The sequence below is a fragment of the Mustelus asterias genome, chromosome 8, assembly GCF_964213995.1.
Source record: "Mustelus asterias chromosome 8, sMusAst1.hap1.1, whole genome shotgun sequence".
NCBI classification, from domain to species: domain Eukaryota; kingdom Metazoa; phylum Chordata; class Chondrichthyes; order Carcharhiniformes; family Triakidae; genus Mustelus; species Mustelus asterias.
Window position 1 is genome coordinate 83724641 of NC_135808.1, and position 18865 is coordinate 83743505.

The 18865-nt window shown below is 44.4% G+C and overlaps 1 protein-coding gene across 1 annotated transcript in view; it reads left to right on the top strand.

Annotated features, from left to right (window-relative positions):
- Nucleotides 1–295: 295 nt before the first annotated feature.
- efcab7 (EF-hand calcium binding domain 7) overlaps nucleotides 296–18865 on the top strand; it is an 87241-nt gene continuing 68671 nt past the window's right edge. Inside the window, exons 1-3 of the mRNA XM_078218405.1 lie at nucleotides 296–479; nucleotides 7797–8008; nucleotides 9931–10017. Of these exons, the coding sequence (XP_078074531.1) occupies nucleotides 305–479; nucleotides 7797–8008; nucleotides 9931–10017 (474 nt within the window). The 5' untranslated portion in view covers nucleotides 296–304. The remainder of the gene's footprint in view (nucleotides 480–7796; nucleotides 8009–9930; nucleotides 10018–18865) is intronic.

Below are 18865 nucleotides of genomic sequence, written 5' to 3' on the forward strand. Positions count from 1 at the left end.
GCTGAGATTTTCCAGCATTTTCTGATTTTCTTTAAAATTTTGATCTAGTCTTCACTTCTGAAGAATCAACATTTTCCTATGCGTAACTTATTTAGTTTCTGGCATATTATAATAAACTAAAATAAGTGATTGTTTTGTGAAAACCCCAAGCTTCTGTAGATTAAGCCATCCATACCCAGGACATTTTGCTATGCTACGTGCTAATGTCAATAGCTGAGTGTTCAATAATCTGTATTGCTCAACACCACACCAAACAGCATGAACATCTAGAATTTAATATAACATATTTTTGTGAACTTTCAGAATGTCCAATCGGCAAGGAAGCATCGCATCTACTTCAGCCAAGCCTGTGAAATCCGAATCTGGCAAATCTCAGTTCATCGAAGAAGAGAATTTTTATAGAAACTGCCGAGCAGCTTACCTGACCGTGTTTGGAACCAGTTTAGAGAATATCACTTCCAAAGATCAACTCTGTCTAGGTGAAGTTGAAATTAAAATAGTGAATTTCATTTAAACGTGTTTACTTTTTTGTATTTTGAAATTTGTGCTTTAAAACCAAGTGGAAAAACAACTTAGCACCCATCATTGTATTACAAGGTAGTGTTGAAGTGATGCTGTGTTTGTGTTGTAATACTACTGTGTGGCAGAGCCAAACAAAGAATTATTTAATTTTAAATCTTTTTTTAAACACAGTTCCACATATTATAGATAAGTTAAGATCAATAAAACTTGGGGTCTATCATTTTCAGTGTGAATATGTGACACAATACGAAAGCAAAACACTGCAGATATTAGAGATCAAAAATAAATGCTGAAAATACTCTGCAGGCCTGACAGCACCTGGGGAGGGAGAAAGAGATAATGTTTCAGGTCCATGACCTCCATCAGATCAGAACTATACACTTGTGACTTAATTTCCCATACGTTATTTTGTCCTGTGCAGTCATAGTAGATGTTGTATCAGAACAGTAAAAATCTATTGAAAAATAGTTCATATTTATATAGTGCATTTTAAATTCTCAGAATGATCACTAACAAATTAATTTTAAAGTGTAGCGATTTTATTTTAGGCAAAAAGCAATAGCCAATTTGCACAAACAAGCATCTGGAATAATAATACTTTATTCATTCTGAGTGGTGGTTCTTTTGGGATGAATGGTAGCCAGGACACCGAGAGAACCGCAGCATGGTGACACAGTGGTTAGCACTGCTGTCTCACAGCTCCAGGTACCTGGGTTCAATTCCCGACTTGCGTCACTATCTGTGCAGTTTGCACATTCTCCCCATGTTTGCGTAGGTTTCCTCCGGGTGCTCCGATTTCCTCCCACAGTTCAAAGGTGAGCGGGTTAGGTTGATTGGACATGCTAAATTAACCCTTAGTGTCCTGAGATGTGATAGGTTAGAGGGATTAGCAGGGTAATTAAGCGGGAATAGAGCATGGGTGGGATTGTTGTTGGTGCAGAATCCTTCTGCACTGTAGGGTTTCTAACTCTTGGCTCTTCATAGAGCAGTGGCATGGTGCCTTACGTCCACCTGAATGGCTTCTCTGAAAATTCAATACTTCCTGAGTACTGCATTGAAATAGAACAAAGAAAATTACAGCACAGGAACAGGCCCTTCGGTCCTCCAAGCCTGCACTGACCATGCTGCCCGACCTAAAAACCCCTACCCTTCCGGGGACCATATCCCTCTATTCCCATCCTACTCATGTATTTGTCCCGACGCCCCTTAAAACTCACTATCGTATCTGCTTCCACTACTTCCCCCGGCAGTGAGTTCCAGGCACCCACCACCCTCTGTGTAAAAAAAAAAAACTTGCCTCGTACATCTCCTTTAAACCTTGCTCCTCGCACCTTAAACCTATGCCCCCTAGTAATTGACTCTTCCACCCTGGGAAAAAGCTTCTGACTATCCACTCTTTCCATGCCTCTCATAATCTTGTAGACTTCTATCAGGTCACCCATCAACCTCCGTCGTTCCAGTGAAAACAAACCAAGTTTCTCCAACCTCTCCTCATAGCTAATGCCCTCCATGCCAGGCAACATCCTGGTAAATCTTTTCTGTAGCCTCTCCAAAGCCTCCACATCCTTCTGGTAGTGAGACGACCAGAATTGAACACTATATTCCAAGTACAGCCTAACTAAGGTTCTATAAGGTTCTATAAAATGACTTGCCAATTTTTAAACTCAATGCCCCGGCCGATGAAGGCAAGCATGCCGTATGTGTTCTTGACTACCTTCTCCACCTGCATTGCCACTTTCAGTGACCTGTGTACCTATACACCCAGATCCCTCTGCCCATCAATACTCTTAAGGGTTTTGCCATTTACTGCATATTTCCTATCTTTATTAGACCTTCCAAAATGCATTACCTCACATTTGTCCGGATTAAACTCCATCTGCCACCTCTTTGCCCAAGTCTCCAACTGATCTATATCCTGCTGTATCCTCTGATGGTCCTCATTGCTATCCGCAAATCCACCAACCTTTGTGTCATCCACAAACTTACCAATCAAACCAGTTACATTTTCTTCCAAATCATTTTATATATATATTACGAACAGCAAAGGTCCCAGCACTGATCCCTGAAGAATGCCACTTGTCATAGCCCTCCATTCAGAAACACACCCTTTCACTGCTACCCTCTGTCTTCTATGACCGAGATGTGGAGATGCCGGCCGGCGTTGGACTGGGGAAAACACAGTAAGAAGTCTCACAACACCAGGCTAAAGTCCAACAGGTTTATTTGGTAGCAAAATCCACTAGCTTTCGGAGCGCTGCCCCTTCATAAGGTGCGTGGGAGTTCTGTTCACAAACAGGGCATATAAAGATTCTATATGTCTTCTTTCTATGACTGAGCCAGTTCTGTATCCACTTTGCCAGCTCACCTCTGATCCCACGCGACTTCACCTTCTGCATCAGATTCTGCATCTTCTGCACCAGAAATGTCAGCCTTGATTATATACTCAACTCCAGGAGTGGGGTTTGAACCCATAGTCTGCAGATTCAGAGCTGAGTACCACCAATCAACAAAATTGACACTTGATGCATGTCCAATTACACCTCATTCAGTACATTCTGTCTTTATTGGTCATGTTATATATTCACAAAATTATAATAACTTAGATATAATGAAGTGCGTAGTACTATGCCGTTCTGATAGAAGATCATGGACCTGAAATATTAACGTTGTTTCTTGCCAACATGTCTGACTTGATGCATATTTCCAAGATTTTTTTTAATTTCATGCTTTCGCAACTTGGGTTTCCACACACAGCATGAAATATTAATATTGATAAATATTGCAAACTATTAGATTATTATGATAAAGCATGTTTTGTTGGTCTACTTTTATTGTGATAGCTGTGTTTTTAAAATATTAGCAACCAGCTAGTGCCAAAGTAATGCATCAGACACAGTTGTGACCTCCCTAGTAAAAGGCTTGAAAGATTGCCTAAAATAGGACCTTAAGGTATATGCCAGACATTGTTAATACATTTGATAGTTTTCCTAGGTGATGAGATACTAAAAATGCAGAATATACTGGGAGGAATATAGGAATGAGAGTAGGCCATTCAACACCCCGACCTGTTTTGTTATTCAGTTAGATCATGGTTATTCTGTACCTCAACTCATTTACTCACCTTACTTCTATATTTCTCAATAATGTATGGGACGCTAAGGGTCATTAAGGGATGCAGATTTGGACAGATATAGTGAACAACAGATTGAGCCGTTCACCACCAGATCTCGCTAAACCACAAAAATCACAATTGGGTCCTGCTATTGTCTGCAAAAACAACTTACAATTCCAGGATTATCCTGGAATGTAAAGGTAACCCCCAGCATCTTTTCTCTAGTGTTTAAACATCCCCATCCCTCCTCCCCCTCCCCTGTCGCCTCTAACGGTAAGTGCCAGGAGCAAATGGAGTTTTCATTAGCAAGATGGAGAACGTCTGATCAGCTGCCTCTATCACTTCTTTTTCTTCCTCCAGCCCTGGCCTAGACTTCCTTTAAGGATCCCCTTGTCCTAACCGTGAACTACTTTCTCTACTTTCTTCCCTCATGCACTCACCAAGCTTATCTTGTCCATGAAACCCACTTCTTTCACTCTTGATCCTATTCTGCCTAAACTGCTGTAAAAACACCCATTGTTCCATTAGTTTTTCGTGCCAATTTTTGGTTCCATTTTATTCTAACTAGATCCCTTCTCATCCCATGTTAACCCTCTTCCAATTTAGAAATTATACCTTAGATTGTACTACTTTTTACAAGTTCACCTTGGCTCTTAATTAACTCCCAGCCTCTCCAATTGCATTCTTTCTATAGCTTTGTCTAATTGAGGAGTAGTGATAGATAATTATTCATTATTTGTGCAATAAATTTGCTTCATATTTTAAACTTATAATCTAAGTCTGTTGTATGCTCGACCTTTTTGAGAACTGAAATAAGGTTCTGTGGGGACATAAGGCAGTCTAATACCCAAAGGTAAATATGAAATGTGATGTACTATTCAGCTACCTGAGCATATCACTGAATGTTTTCCTAGGGGTGGGATTCTCCGATCTTGTTCGCCCTGCCTCCGCTGCCAGTGAGAATGGAGAATTTGGCGCTCAGCCAACACTCCATTCACTGCAGCGGGACTGGAGAATCGCAGGTGAGGTTAGAGCTTTCTGGAGTTGATCTCAACGGACAATTGGCCCTTTCCAAAAAAGTGAAAGGTTAGCTAGCACTCATTTTTTTGATTTGATTTATTATTGCTGCCTCGTGCCTTACGGGCCTGGTGGAGTTCTTCGAAAATGTGACTAAACACATTGACGAAGGGAAGGTGGTAGATGTGGTTTATATGGACTTTAGCAAGGCGTTCGATAGGGTCCCCCATGCAAAGCTTCTAGAAAAAGTGAGAGGGCATGGGATCCAAGGTGCTGCTGCCCTATGGATCCAGAACTGGCTTGCCCAAAAGAGGCAGAGTGTGTGTATAGATGGGTCTTTTTCTAAATGGAGGTCGGTCACCAGTGGTGTGTCCCAGGGATCTGTTCTGGGACCCTTGCTGTTCGTCATTTTTATAAATGACCTAGATGAGGAAGTGGAGGGATAGGTTGGTAAGTTTGCCGACGACACGAAGGTTGGTGAGGTTGTGGATAGTCTGGAGGGATGTCAGAAGTTACAGAGGGATATAGATAGGCTGCAAGACTGGGCGGAGAAGTGGCAGATGGACTTCAACCCAGATAAATGCGTAGTGGTCCATTTTGGTAGGTCAAATGGGATGAAGAAGTACAATATTAAGGGAAAGACTCTTAGTACTGTAGAGGATCAGAAGGACCTTGGGGTCCGGATCCATAGGACTCTAAAATCGGCCCCGCAGGTGGAGGAGGTGGTTAAGAAGGTGTATGGTGTGCTGGCCTTTATCAATCGAGGGATTGAGTTTAGGAGTCCGGGGATAATGATGCAGCTATATAAGACCCTTGTCAGACCCCACTTGGAGTACTGTGCTCAGTTCTGGTCACCTCATTACAGGAAGGATGTGGAAAAGATTGAAAGGGTGCAGAGGAGATTTACACGGATGTTGCCTGGATTGAGTGGCATGCCTTATGAGGATAGGCTGAGGGAGCTCGGTCTTTTCTCCTTGGAGTGACGTCGGATGAGAGGAGACCTCATGGAGGTATATAAGATGTTGAGAGGCATAGATCGGGTGGACTCACAGAGGCTTTTTCCCAGGGTGGAAATGGCTGCTACGAGAGGCCACAGGTTTACGGTGCTGGGGGGTAGGTACAGGGGAAATGTTAGGGGGTAGTTTTTCACACAGAGGGTGGTGGGCGAGTGGAATCGGCTGCCGTCAGTGGTGGTGGAGGCAAACTACAGCACAAACAGGCCCTTCGGCCCCACAAGTTGTGCCGAACATATTCCTACCTTCTAGGCCCACCTATAACCTCCATCCTATTAAGTCCCATGTTCTCATCCAGGAGTCTCTTAAAAGTCCCTATCGAGTTTGCCTCCACCACCACTGACGGCAGCCGATTCCACTCGCCCACCACCCTCTGTGTGAAAAACTACCCCCTAACATTTCCCCTGTACCTACCCCCCAGCACCGTAAACCTGTGGCCTCTCGTAGCAGCCATTTCCACCCTGGGAAAAAGCCTCTGTGAGTCCACCCGATCTATGCCTCTCAACATCTTATATACCTCCATGAGGTCTCCTCTCATCCGACGTCACTCCAAGGAGAAAAGACCGAGCTCCCTCAGCCTATCCTCATAAGGCATGCCACTGGAGCACCTGGAGGAAACCCACACTGACATGGGGAGAATGTGGGTTTCCTCCAGGTGCTCCAGTTTCCTCCCACAGTCTGAAAGACGTGCTGGTTAGGTGTATTGACCTGAACAGGTGTCGGAGTGTGGCGGCTAAGGGAATTTCACTGTAACATCATTGCAATGTTAATGTAAGCCTTACTTCTGACTAATAAACTTTAAAACTTTACTTTAAACAGTAAAAAGTATTGTTTCTTGCGTGCTATACAGACAAAGCATACCATTCATAGAGAAGAAAAGGAGAGAGTACAGAATGTAGTGTTGCAGTTATAGGTAGGGTATAATGAAAGATCAACTTAATGTGATGTAGGCCCATTCCCAGTCTGATGGTAGCAGGGAAGAAGCTGTTCTTGAGTCGGTTGGTGCGTGTCCTCAGACTTTTGTATCTTTTTCCCGATGGAAGAAGGTAGAAGAGAGTATGTCCGGGTTGCGTGGGGTCCTTAATTATGCTGGCTGCTTTTCTGAGGCAGCGGGAAGTGTAGACAGTGTCAATGGTGGGAGGCTGGTTTTAGTGATGGACTCTGCTTCGTTGACAACCCTTTCTGGTTTCTTGCAGTCTTGGACAGAGCAGGAGCCATACCAAGCTGTGATAGAATCAGAAAGAATGCTTTCTATGGTGCATCTGTAAAAGTAGGTGAGAGTCGTAGTGAACATGCCAAATTTCCTTTGTCCCATGATAGTTAGCTGATGCATAAGTTGAATTAATGTAGGATAAAACAGTTTAGAAAGGACCCAAAAACATAATTATGCATTTTCCAGCATAATTTACTCAAGCCTCTAAGTAGTGTCATCTTATTTGTAAGCAACCAACCACAATGGACAATAGCAAAGTACTAAAGATGCAGGAAATCTGAATAAAAACAGAAAATCCTGTAAATACTCAGCAAGTCTAGCAGTAACTGTGAGGAGAGAAACAGCATTAACACTTCAAACCAATTACCTCTCACCAGTTCTAACAAAGGTATTTCCAGCATTTTCTGTTTGTATTCTATTATAATGGACGCCATAATTTGAATGCTGATGTATTCTACAGTTGATCATAGTGAAAGCAAAGTTAAATGTTTAGAACTGTTCAAAGTTCCATGAGTTTGAAGGATTGAATGTCCTAATTCTCCAGTATAATTGACCCTGCATCTAAAGTTCTCCAGCCAGAGACAGCAGACCCAAAACTTGGCATTTGCACTGGATCATATTTGAATTTGGCTGAGTGATGGCAGCAATCAGACATGGAAGTAGTTCTGGCTTTAATGTGTCACACACATTGATAAATTCAACTTTACTATGCAGTGTATTAATGCCATTTTATTCCAGTGGTTGATCAGAATGCTCATCAGATGAATAGATTCACCTATGTTTAATGCTGGAATTATCTTCTGAATTATTTAGCTATCTAATGATAGGTCAGTTAAAAATGCCATTTAAGATTGAATTTATTATTTGTTTATATGTTGGAGGTTAGACTTCTATAACTTCTACTATTTTTATCCTGTAGTTCTCCAGCAAGCTGGAAGAAATCCTTCCAGAAAGACGCTTGAGAAATACTGGACTCAGTATACCAAGAGATTAAACTTTGATGATTTTTGTGAAATCATGAAGGATGAAAAACTCACAAGCAGGAATGAATTGATGAAAGCTTTCAAGAAGATTGACTTAAATAATGATGGCTACATTACACATGAGGAGCTTTATAAAGTTCTCACTACTGTAAGTGTTTTTTTCTTGCTTTGTTAAAAAAGTAGTTATTTCTTTCCAAGCAACAAATGGAATCTTTCAGTAGTCTGATCAAAGGCCGCTGAACCAGTCCAATGCATCCAACTGCAGGATCACAAATTCGCACTCAATACATGCCTCCCTCCCTCTTTCATGTAACCTAAAACATGAGTGGGGACTATCCTTTTTTCAACTTTGCTGCTCCCAAAATGGCACTTTGGATTGGTGGAACATAAGGCCCTCTCCACCAATATGCCCAACATCCTCTGACCCCTGAACGGTAATTTGATCCTAAAATTACATACAAAGCTCTTCACCCCATTCACAGATAATCCACCTCTTAAACACGACAACTTTTCTTCCTTTTTCATTTCTGTGCTCCTTTGTCCAAGATACTCACTCCGAGGAGGGTGGTACAATTTCAGACACACCAGCCAATGCCATACCCAACTGAGTCTCCAGTGAAACCATCAATCACATTAAAGTCCGATACTGTCATCGTCCAGTATCCACACATACACTTTGTAGCAGGGAGGTACTGGATAGCAAAAATAGACTTCTTGGGGCGGCACGGTAGCACAGTGGTTAGCACTGCTGCTTCACAGCTCCAGGGTCCCGGGTTCGATTCCCGGCTCGGGTCACTGTCTGTGTGGAGTTTGCACATTCTCCTCGTGTCTGCGTGGGTTTCCTCCGGGTGCTCCGGTTTCCTCCCACAGTCCAAAGATGTGCGGGTTAGGTTGATTGGCCAGGTTAAAAAAATTGCCCCTTAGAGTCCTGGGATGCGTAGGTTAGAGGAATTAGCGGGTAAAATATGTGGGGGTAGGGCCTGGGTGGGATTGTGGTCGGTGCAGACTCGATGGGCCGAATGGCCTCCTTCTGCACTGTAGGGTTTCTATGATTCTATTTCTATGATTCTACTAGTGCATGGAGCATCCGTGCTAATCCAAATGCAGAATACCGCGGACGCTGGAAACCTGAAATAAAAACAGAAAATGCTGTAAGTACTCAGCAGGTCAAGCAGCATTTGTGGAGAGAGAAATAGAGTAAATGTACCATTTTGCCAAGACTTGAGCACATATTCCAGGCAGATATTATAGTGCAACGCTGAGGAAATGCTATATAGCTGGGAGCACAATTTTTTGGATGAGACTTTAAACCAAAGCTCTGTTTGCCCTCTCAGGTGGGCATGAAACATCGCATGGTACTACACAAAGAAGAGCAAGGGAATTCTCCCCAATCTCCTCGACAATATTTATCTCCCAACCAATGTCATTAAAACAAGTCATTGCTGTGTCTGGGACCTTGCCGTGTGCAAATTGGCTGCTACACTTCCTAAATTAGAACAGTGATTACTTTGAGCTGTTTTGGGATCATGGAAGATGTGATGAAATTTCAAATTTTTTTTTTCTTTTAATTTGAGCTTTATGGAAACAAATCATCTATCCATAAACTCATGTCAAAATGCTACTCCTCCCGGTAATGCTATTGTCAAAGAACAGAAGAATTTTTCGGAACAGGAAAGGGTTATTAGGCCCTATAAATCAGTCCTTTATACGTAGATTCAGCACCACACACCATTCTCATAATATCCTTCAAGTTCCTTGTTGTCCTGAAACTTTTGGGGCTTGTTTTGTTTGTTTTTCCTGGTGAGTTATTCTCCAAGTCCTTGTACATTTTGTGTGAAAAGGTCCCCTATAACTTCCCTTTAAAAACCTGACTTTTAATTTTTTTAATTTTGTGGCAAGGAACAATTTGCTTGGATTAACTTTGCTAGGTTTCTACATATTCTTGAAAAACTCAATTACGTGACCTCATATTTAACTTTAGTTTGCCTCCCTTGTAATGTGAACAGCATTTTTACTGAGTATCTTGGTACTATATACTACTCAATAAATTGTACCAATATTTCACTACAGAAAGGTGAGAGGATGACACATGAAGAAGTGAAGATGATCATGGATGAAGCTGATGTTAACAATGATGGGAAATTGGATTATAATGAGGTATGACGAACTGGATTACAGCTTCAAAACTTAGCAGTTCTTATATTCATCATCTTTGTAATGGTGTAAAGAGGCCAAGATATATTAAGTCTTTATAATTTAATGATGATTGTTCATGCCAGTGAAATGCCATTGATCAAAACACCTACATTTATATCTTGGCTACAGCTCTCAGGTGTAATTTATACCTGGATCGCTTTCCCTACTCTGGTACCTTCTCCTCCTCCAAGTACCTCATCTTGTCCACCACTCTCATCTCTTCCTTAACTTTCTCATTCTCAATTCTCCCCCCGTCCTTCAAACTCCACTTCCATTGTATCCCCCTTCCCTTCCTTTGTCAGTTTCAGCTTTGAGCAACTCCTCCTCAATGATTTCAATCCCTATCTGAATTCAACTCATCCATTTTGTGATTTCAGTGTCGTTCATGCACCTCTGCCTCCATACAAATTCTCCAACCCATATTTACTGCTTCCCTCTCATCCATGCCATTTCACATGACCTCTCTATTCCTATTGTCACATAGACAAGGCCTTCTCTGATAACTTCCTTGTGTTCTTTGTCACCCATATTGCCCTACTATACCTACTTATTTCCAATTCCACTTCCATCTTATCTGCTTTTGATTAAACTCTCCCTCAAGACATGTTCATCTACACTTTCAAATCCCCAACTGTTGATCCTTTGGCTCGCCACTTGTAATAATAATTTTGCAGCTGTTTGTGTTCAGCCACTCCCTCGCCTCTGTGCTTGATCCATTTATCCACTGTAATTTTTCTTTCCCAGCATGGTTGTTTGCCCTGGTTTGGTCTCCATCTTTGATCCCTCATATTCAAGGGGTTCAGATTTTTATTCATTCTTGGGATATGGGCATTCCTGGCTGGCCAGCATTTGTTGCCCATCCCTAGTTGCCCTTGAGAAAGTGGGGTGAGCTACCTTGTGTTCCCATGAATCTGCTGCCCTCGTCCTTCTAAGTTGAAACAGCTGTGGATTTGGAAGGTGCTGTCTAAGGAGCTTTAGTGAATTTCTGCATTGTATCTTGTAGATAGGGCACACTGCTGCTTTTGAGCATTGGTGGTGGAGGGAGTGAATGTTTATGGATGTGGTGATAATCAAGCAGGCTGCTTTGCCCTGTGTCAAGCTTCTTGAGTGTTAGAGCTGTACTCATCTAAGCAGGTGGGGAGTATTCCATCATACTCTTGACTTGTGTCTTGTAGACGGTGGACAGGCTTTGGGGAGTCAGGAGGTGAGTTATCCGCCGTAATATTGGCATTGCAGATGCTGAAAATCTGAAATTAAAAACAGAAAATGGAGGTGGAGCAGATCATTACTTCTGTCTCATTTCTATTTGCTATTGATGATGATCCTGCTTTTCACATTTACACCTTCTCCAGACCCATCTTTGGTTTCTTTACAAAGCCCATTACCATCTCCCTTTTGTCATTTAATCTCTCCTTTCCACACTTTCTCAGACCATTTGTTATTTCCTCCCCTCATTCTCTGCCTTGTTTCCCAGCACTTGTAGTTCTTATTAATCGTCATCGACCCAGAAATGTTAACTCTGCTTCTCACACAGATGCTGCCAGATCTGCTGAGCATTTCCAGCATTTTCTGTTCTTTGATCATAGAATCCATACAGTGCAGAAGGAGGCCAATCGGCCCATCGAGCCTGCACCGACAACAATCCCAACTAGGCCCTATTCCTGGAACCCCACATATTTACCCCACTAATCCCTCTAACCTACACATCCCGGGACACTAAGGGGCCATTTAGTATGGTAAGAAGTTTAACAACACCAGGTTAAAGTCCAACAGGTTTATTTGGTAGCAAAAGCCACACAAGCTTTCGAGGCTCTGAGCCCCTTCTTCAGGTGAGTGGGAATTCTGTTCACAAACAGAACTTATAAGACACAGACTCAATTTACATGAATAATGGTTGGAATGCGAATACTTACAACTAATCCAGTCTTTAAGAAACAAAACAATGGGAGTGGAGAGAGCATCAAGACAGGCTAAAAAGATGTGTATTGTCTCCAGACAAGACAGCCAGTGAAACTCTGCAGGTCCACGCAACTGTGGGAGTTACAAATAGTGTGACATAAATTCTGATTCTAGGATCGCATGATAAAGACTCAGGAGGAAAAAAGCAGAAATATTTATGTGAAATAGTGTGACATAAACCCAATATCCCGGTTGAGGCCGTCCTTGTGTGTGCGGAACCTGGCTATCAGTTTCTGCTCCGCGACTCTGCGCTGTCGTGTGTCGCGAAGGCCGCCTTGGAGAACGCTTACCCGAATATCAGAGGCCGAATGCCCGTGACCGCTGAAGTGCTCCCCAACAGGAAGAGAACAGTCTTGCCTGGTGATTGTCGAGCGGTGTTCATTCATCCGTTGTCGCAGCGTCTGCATAGTTTCCCTGCCAGTTTCCAGATGCAATTTTACATCTCATCCGCTTCATCCTGGACCACAATATCTTCACCTTCAACAACCAGTTCTTCATCCAGACACACGGAACAGCCATGGGGACCAAATTTGCACCTCAATATGCCAACATCTTCATGCACAGGTTCGAACAAGACTTCTTCACCGCACGGGACCTTCAACCGGTGCTATACACTAGATACATCGATGACATTTTCTTCCTTTGGACTCATGGTGAACAATCACTGAAACAACTCTATGATGACATCAACAAGTTCCATCCCACCATCAGGCTCACCATAGACTACTCTCCGGAATCGGTTGCATTCTTGGACACGCGCATCTCCATTAAGGACGGTCACCTCAGCACCTCACTGTACCGCAAGCCCACGGATAACCTCACGATGCTCCACTTCTCCAGCTTCCACCCTAAACACGTTAAAGAAGCCATCCCCTACGGACAAGCCCTCCGTATACACAGGATCTGCTCGGATGAGGAGGATCGCAACAGACACCTCCAGACGCTGAAAGATGCCCTCATAAGAACAGGATATGGCGCTAGACTCATTGATCAACAGTTCCAACGCGCCACAGCGAAAAACCGCACCGACCTCCTCAGAAGACAAACACGGGACACAGTGGACAGAGTACCCTTCGTTGTCCAGTACTTCCCCGGAGCGGAGAAGCTACGGCATCTCCTCCGGAGCCTTCAACATGTCATTGATGAAGACGAACATCTCGCCAAGGCCATCCCCACACCCCCACTTCTTGCCTTCAAACAACCGCACAACCTCAAACAGACCATTGTCCGCAGCAAACTACCCAGCCTTCAGGAGAACAGTGACCAAGACACCACACAACCCTGCCACAGCAACCTCTGCAAGACGTGCCGGATCATCGACACAGATGCCATCATCTCACGTGAGAACACCATCCACCAGGTACACGGTACATACTCTTGCAACTCGGCCAACGTTGTCTACCTGATACGCTGCAAGAAAGGATGTCCCGAGGCATGGTACATTGGGGAAACTATGCAGACGCTGCGACAACGGATGAATGAACACCGCTCGACAATCACCAGGCAAGACTGTTCTCTTCCTGTTGGGGAGCACTTCAGCGGTCACGGGCATTCGGCCTCTGATATTCGGGTAAGCGTTCTCCAAGGCGGCCTTCGCGACACACGACAGCGCAGAGTCGCGGAGCAGAAACTGATAGCCAGGTTCCGCACACACAAGGACGGCCTCAACCGGGATATTGGGTTTATGTCACACTATTTCACATAAATATTTCTGCTTTTTTCCTCCTGAGTCTTTATCATGCGATCCTAGAATCAGAATTTATGTCACACTATTTGTAACTCCCACAGTTGCGTGGACCTGCAGAGTTTCACTGGCTGTCTTGTCTGGAGACAATACACATCTTTTTAGCCTGTCTTGATGCTCTCTCCACTCCCATTGTTTTGTTTCTTAAAGACTGGATTAGTTGTAAGTATTCGCATTCCAACCATTATTCATGTAAATTGAGTCTGTGTCTTATAAGTTCTGTTTGTGAACAGAATTCCCACTCACCTGAAGAAGGGGCTCAGAGCCTCGAAAGCTTGTGTGGCTTTTGCTACCAAATAAACCTGTTGGACTTTAACCTGGTGTTGTTAAACTTCTTACTGTGTTTACCCCAGTCCAACGCCGGCATCTCACACCATTTAGTATGGTCAATGCACCTAACCCGCACATCTTTTGACCGTGGGAGGAAACCGGAGCACCTGGAGGAAACCAATGCAAAAATGTTTAGATTTGCATTTTTCTGCCACATAACTGGTCCAGCTTATGCACCGTTGAATCTAGCTCGACCATATCAAACACCAATTAGCCTTGCTTTCCTCTGCCAAAACAAGTCATTATTCTAGGGCCAGCTGCAGAGCAAAATTTACTCCCAGTTTTATTGTACTACTAACTGTCTCCTTAAACTTCTATTCCATTTTCCCTCCAGCTGGATAACCACCTTCTCTTTTAATCCCATTACCACATTAATCTGATAATTCAGCAGACTTCTGATGATCCAGCAGACAGGTTTTGCATCTGCTGCACTTGCATCAGAAAGTGTTGTAAAAAAGAGAAGCAATATGAGGCTGACTGAGGTTTGGACCAGGGGTCTTGTGGAGGAAATGGTCCCTTTGTAGTGTTTTTGATGCACATTCTTTAAAATTGCATGCGGCAGTGACCACACCTCTTACCTCCTGGACTTACATAGGCCTGCTATTTCTTTCCCAGAAAGGAGCGAAGTACATTAATTGGAATAGATAATTGCTTTTGGTGACTCAAAAACCTTATAATGGTTGGTTTAGAACAACAAAGGTAAGGACTGGGGCACAATCATATGAGCATACATTCAAACACACGGATTAGGAACAGAAGTAGGCCATTTGGTTGCTCGAGCCTGGTCCCTTATTTTTAAACAATGCCTCCTAATTCTGGTCTCTCCCATATGGGGAAACATTCTCTCAACATCCACCCTGTCAAGTTCCCTCCGGTCGTATATGTTTCAGTAAGATCACCTCTCATTCTTCTAAATTCCTGTGGATAGAATTGTCCAACCTTTCTGCTTCTTAACCTTGGATGATATGCAGTGCATGGAGATCTATGGAGAAAACTTTGAAAATAGTTCCACTCACCTGCCTTCCATCCTCAGTGTCATCCTCAGGAAGCTTCTCTCCCCACTGCACCGCCAGGTTGACGAGGGTAGAGCAGGCTACAGCAATGTGGGAGACCCTCTCAAGGTTGTACTGAAGAGCCCCACCAGACCTGTCAAAACACAGGAACCTCATCCTTACTAGGCTGATGCACCGTTCAATGACAGATTGAGTCGCACTATGAGCCTCATTGTCCCTGGTCTCCGCAGCCGTCTGTGGCCCCTACAGTGGCAACATTAGCCACAACCTGAGGGGATATCCCTGGATCCCAAGGAGCCATTCCTGTAGCCTCGGGTGTCCCTCAAAGACTCCAGGGATCTGCAACTGGCCAAGGATGAAGTTGTCCTGCATGTTCCCAGGAAAATTGGCACACACATGCATGACCCACATCTGGTGGTTGCATGCCAGCTGGACATTGAGGGAGTAGAATCCCTTCCTGTTGATGAAGGAGATTCGCTGCTGTCATGAGGTGTGGAGAGTGACATAGATGCAGTCTATTATCAGTTGCATTTGTGACAGATCAGCTGCTAAAACCCCATAGCCCTCTTATCCTGCTGGGATTAGTCCAAGACACACTTGCGTACAGTGCATCTAACAACTCATGGGTGCACTTATGAGCAGATGCCTGTGAGATGCTACCGAGGTCCGCAGTGGAGCCCTGGAAGGACCTCATAACGAAAAAGTCCAGGCTGCTTTGACCTTGACGGCCACAGGGAGTGTGAGGTCTCTATCGGCGCATGGGGCCAAGTCCGCAGGGAAATATCACAGATCCCGCACCGTCTCCTTAGTTAGGCGATGTCTTTGTTGGCACATGGTGTCGGACAGCTCCAGGAAGGGGACACAAGACCAGCAGACCCTTGGTCTTCTTCGGCTCCTTCGTGCATCTTGTACAGCTGGTGCGGCTTCTGGCAGCTGATCCTACACTGTAGCCCCCTGGGCCTGTCCTGCAGGGTCTCCCCTCAGAGCCACTGCACGTTGCTGCTGGAGTCGGTGCTCCGCCAGTGCTATGATTAATAAGAAAGCCAGTCCCACTGGCTCCATCCCAATGTTACTATACTCCTTATACACCTATGACTGTGAAGCCAAATTCCCCTCCAACTCAATTTTCAAGTTTGCTGATGACATCACTGTTGTGGGCCATATCTTAAACAGTGACGAAACACAGTACAGGAAAGAGATAGAGAATCTGGTGAACTGGTGCGACAACAATAATTTCCCTCAATGTCAACAAAACAAAAGAGATAGTAGTCAACTTCAGGAAACGTAGTGGAGGGCATGCCCCTGTCTACACCAATGAGGACGAAGTAGAAGTGGTCGAGAGCTTCAAGTTTCTAGTTGTCCAGATCACCAACAACCTGCCCTGGTCCCTCCATGACGGTGCTATAGTTATGAAAACCCACCAACGCCTCTACTTTCTCGGGAGACTAAGGAAATTTGGCATGTCAGCTACGACCCTCACCAATTTCTACAGATGCACCATAGAAAGCATTCTTTCTGGTAGTATCACAGCTTGGTATGGCTTCTGCTCTATTCAAGACCGCAATAAACTACAAAGAGTCGTGAACGAAGCCCAGTCCATCACTCAAACCAGCCTCTCATCCGTTGACACTGTCTATACTTCCGGCTGCCTCGGAAAAGCAACCACCATAATCAAGGATCCCATGCACCCCGGAAAAAGATATAAAAGACTGAGGTCACGTACCAACCAACTCGAGAACAACTTCTTCCCTGCTGCCATCAGACTTTTGAATGAACTACCTCGTATTAAGTTGATCTTTCTCTACACTCTAGCTTTGACTGTAACACTACATTCTCCGTTCCTTCCCTACGTACGGTATGTTTTGTTTGTTTAGTGTGCAAGAAACAATACTTTTCACTGTATACTAATCCATGTGACAATAAATCAAATATTGCTCAGAGTTCTGCGAGGGTTGAGAGAGAGCGTGAGTCAGGTTGGTGTTGCAGCTGCTGCCCATCATTATCTCCGCTAGCCTATTGCCATTTCTGACCAGGAAACAGCCACTCCCAGAGCATCGTTGGCAGTGATCACACGCTCACAGCTCTGGTGCCCTCCTATCTCCAAAGCAGAGCTGTCCCTCGCAAATGCTCTCACTCACTCGGACTCACCATGAGCCTTCAGTCTGGGTTCTCCCTCCCATAAGCTTGCTACCACTTGGGGTTTTTTCGGGAGGGTAATGTGTTCTCTCTTCATGACTGGACGGGTTTGTTCTCCTCAGGAGGGGAATGCTGATGGATCCTGAGTGGTAAACATTAGCAACCTGGCAGAGAAGCAACCACCTTGCCTCTTGATCTCAAGCTTCAAGGACAGAAAGCTGAGGCTTAATGCCATTCCTTGACTTTGAGACTGTGGGAGCTAATGTTGCTAAGGGTTAATTTTTGATAGTCAATTAGTGTCAGAAGTATGAGTCTCAGGAATGCAACAGGGCACAGTTGCTTTCTCCTTCTGGGGTGGGCAGAGCTAATAGGCATTCTGCTTAATCAGACTGGATAATTCAGAGACTCATTGCTACCATCCGTCTACACTTAAGCCTCCTGGACAGCTGATCCATACGTTGACGGCATGCTCACACAGCACTGAAAGCAGACTTGCACAGCATTGAAAGGAGAGTTACACATCACAGGCAGCAGACTCCAAGTCCACCAATGCCAACCACGACTCGCCTTCTGCCCCCGACAGCTGATCTCTTCCTCTCACCCCACTGGCCCCTACCCGGCAACTCACCCCCACTCCTTCCTGATCTGTTCAGTGGCTCTGTCCTTTTGGACTCCCTGGTGCTCAGTGGAGACAGTGGTGCTCACCTCCATCTTCCCTCTTGGAGGTCATGGTGCCTGGTTCCTGCTTTTAAAAAGCAGTCGTGATTTGCACCGATGTGACGTCATGGCTGGTGGGTGAAAAGATTCGATGAGGACTGAAGATGCAAAGTTAAGCCCGCTAAATAGATACTAATCCATTCAAATTTATTCTAATGAGGTTCACACTCTTCCTGAGCATGAACCTGATTGCATCATCAGAAGAGGGGCTGAGAAGATTGTGTTCTCAGATCTTGCCGGCACAAATTCCATTTTTGGCCTTTCGCGGTATTTAACGGCTATGACATGATTTGTGCCTGCGGCCATCGGGCCCACTAAAACATGCCCCGAGACTCAATTCCTTCAAAAGCTGCTCTGCCTCAATGACTGCTCACCTCCCGATGATTCAATCTTTTCTCCTGAAACTGTATTACATATCTCGAAAAGCTGCGCTCCTGTCTCTAATTACTGGCACCATGCCAACTCTTTTGCAAATAGCTAGCTTCACTAAGCTGGTGCTGCCCCTGGGTTTCTCTGACCTCCAGTCTGTACCAAGCTATTTATGGTTCCCAGGGCTTCCCCTGACCCCTAACTGCACCAATGGCTTCCAGTTCTTCTCTGTGAGCTACTAACCACATGAGGTCCAAACTGCAATCAAATCAGTACCAGTGACAACCAGGGTTTCTGCAAGCCGTAGCTGCCAGGAACCAGAAACTGCAGCACCTTTTCGGTTATGGCTCCTCGCCCTGCTGTAGAACACACTGATAAATTGAAACCAGAGAACCTTCTTAAGCTCCACCCATTTCCCTGACAATGTAGCCTTTCAGGGTTTACAGGATGCTTTTGAACTAATTTAGCTTTAACGTCCAAACCAAAACACCTCTATGGACTACAGTTCTTTGCAACCAGTGTAGATTGCAGCTCTCCACCT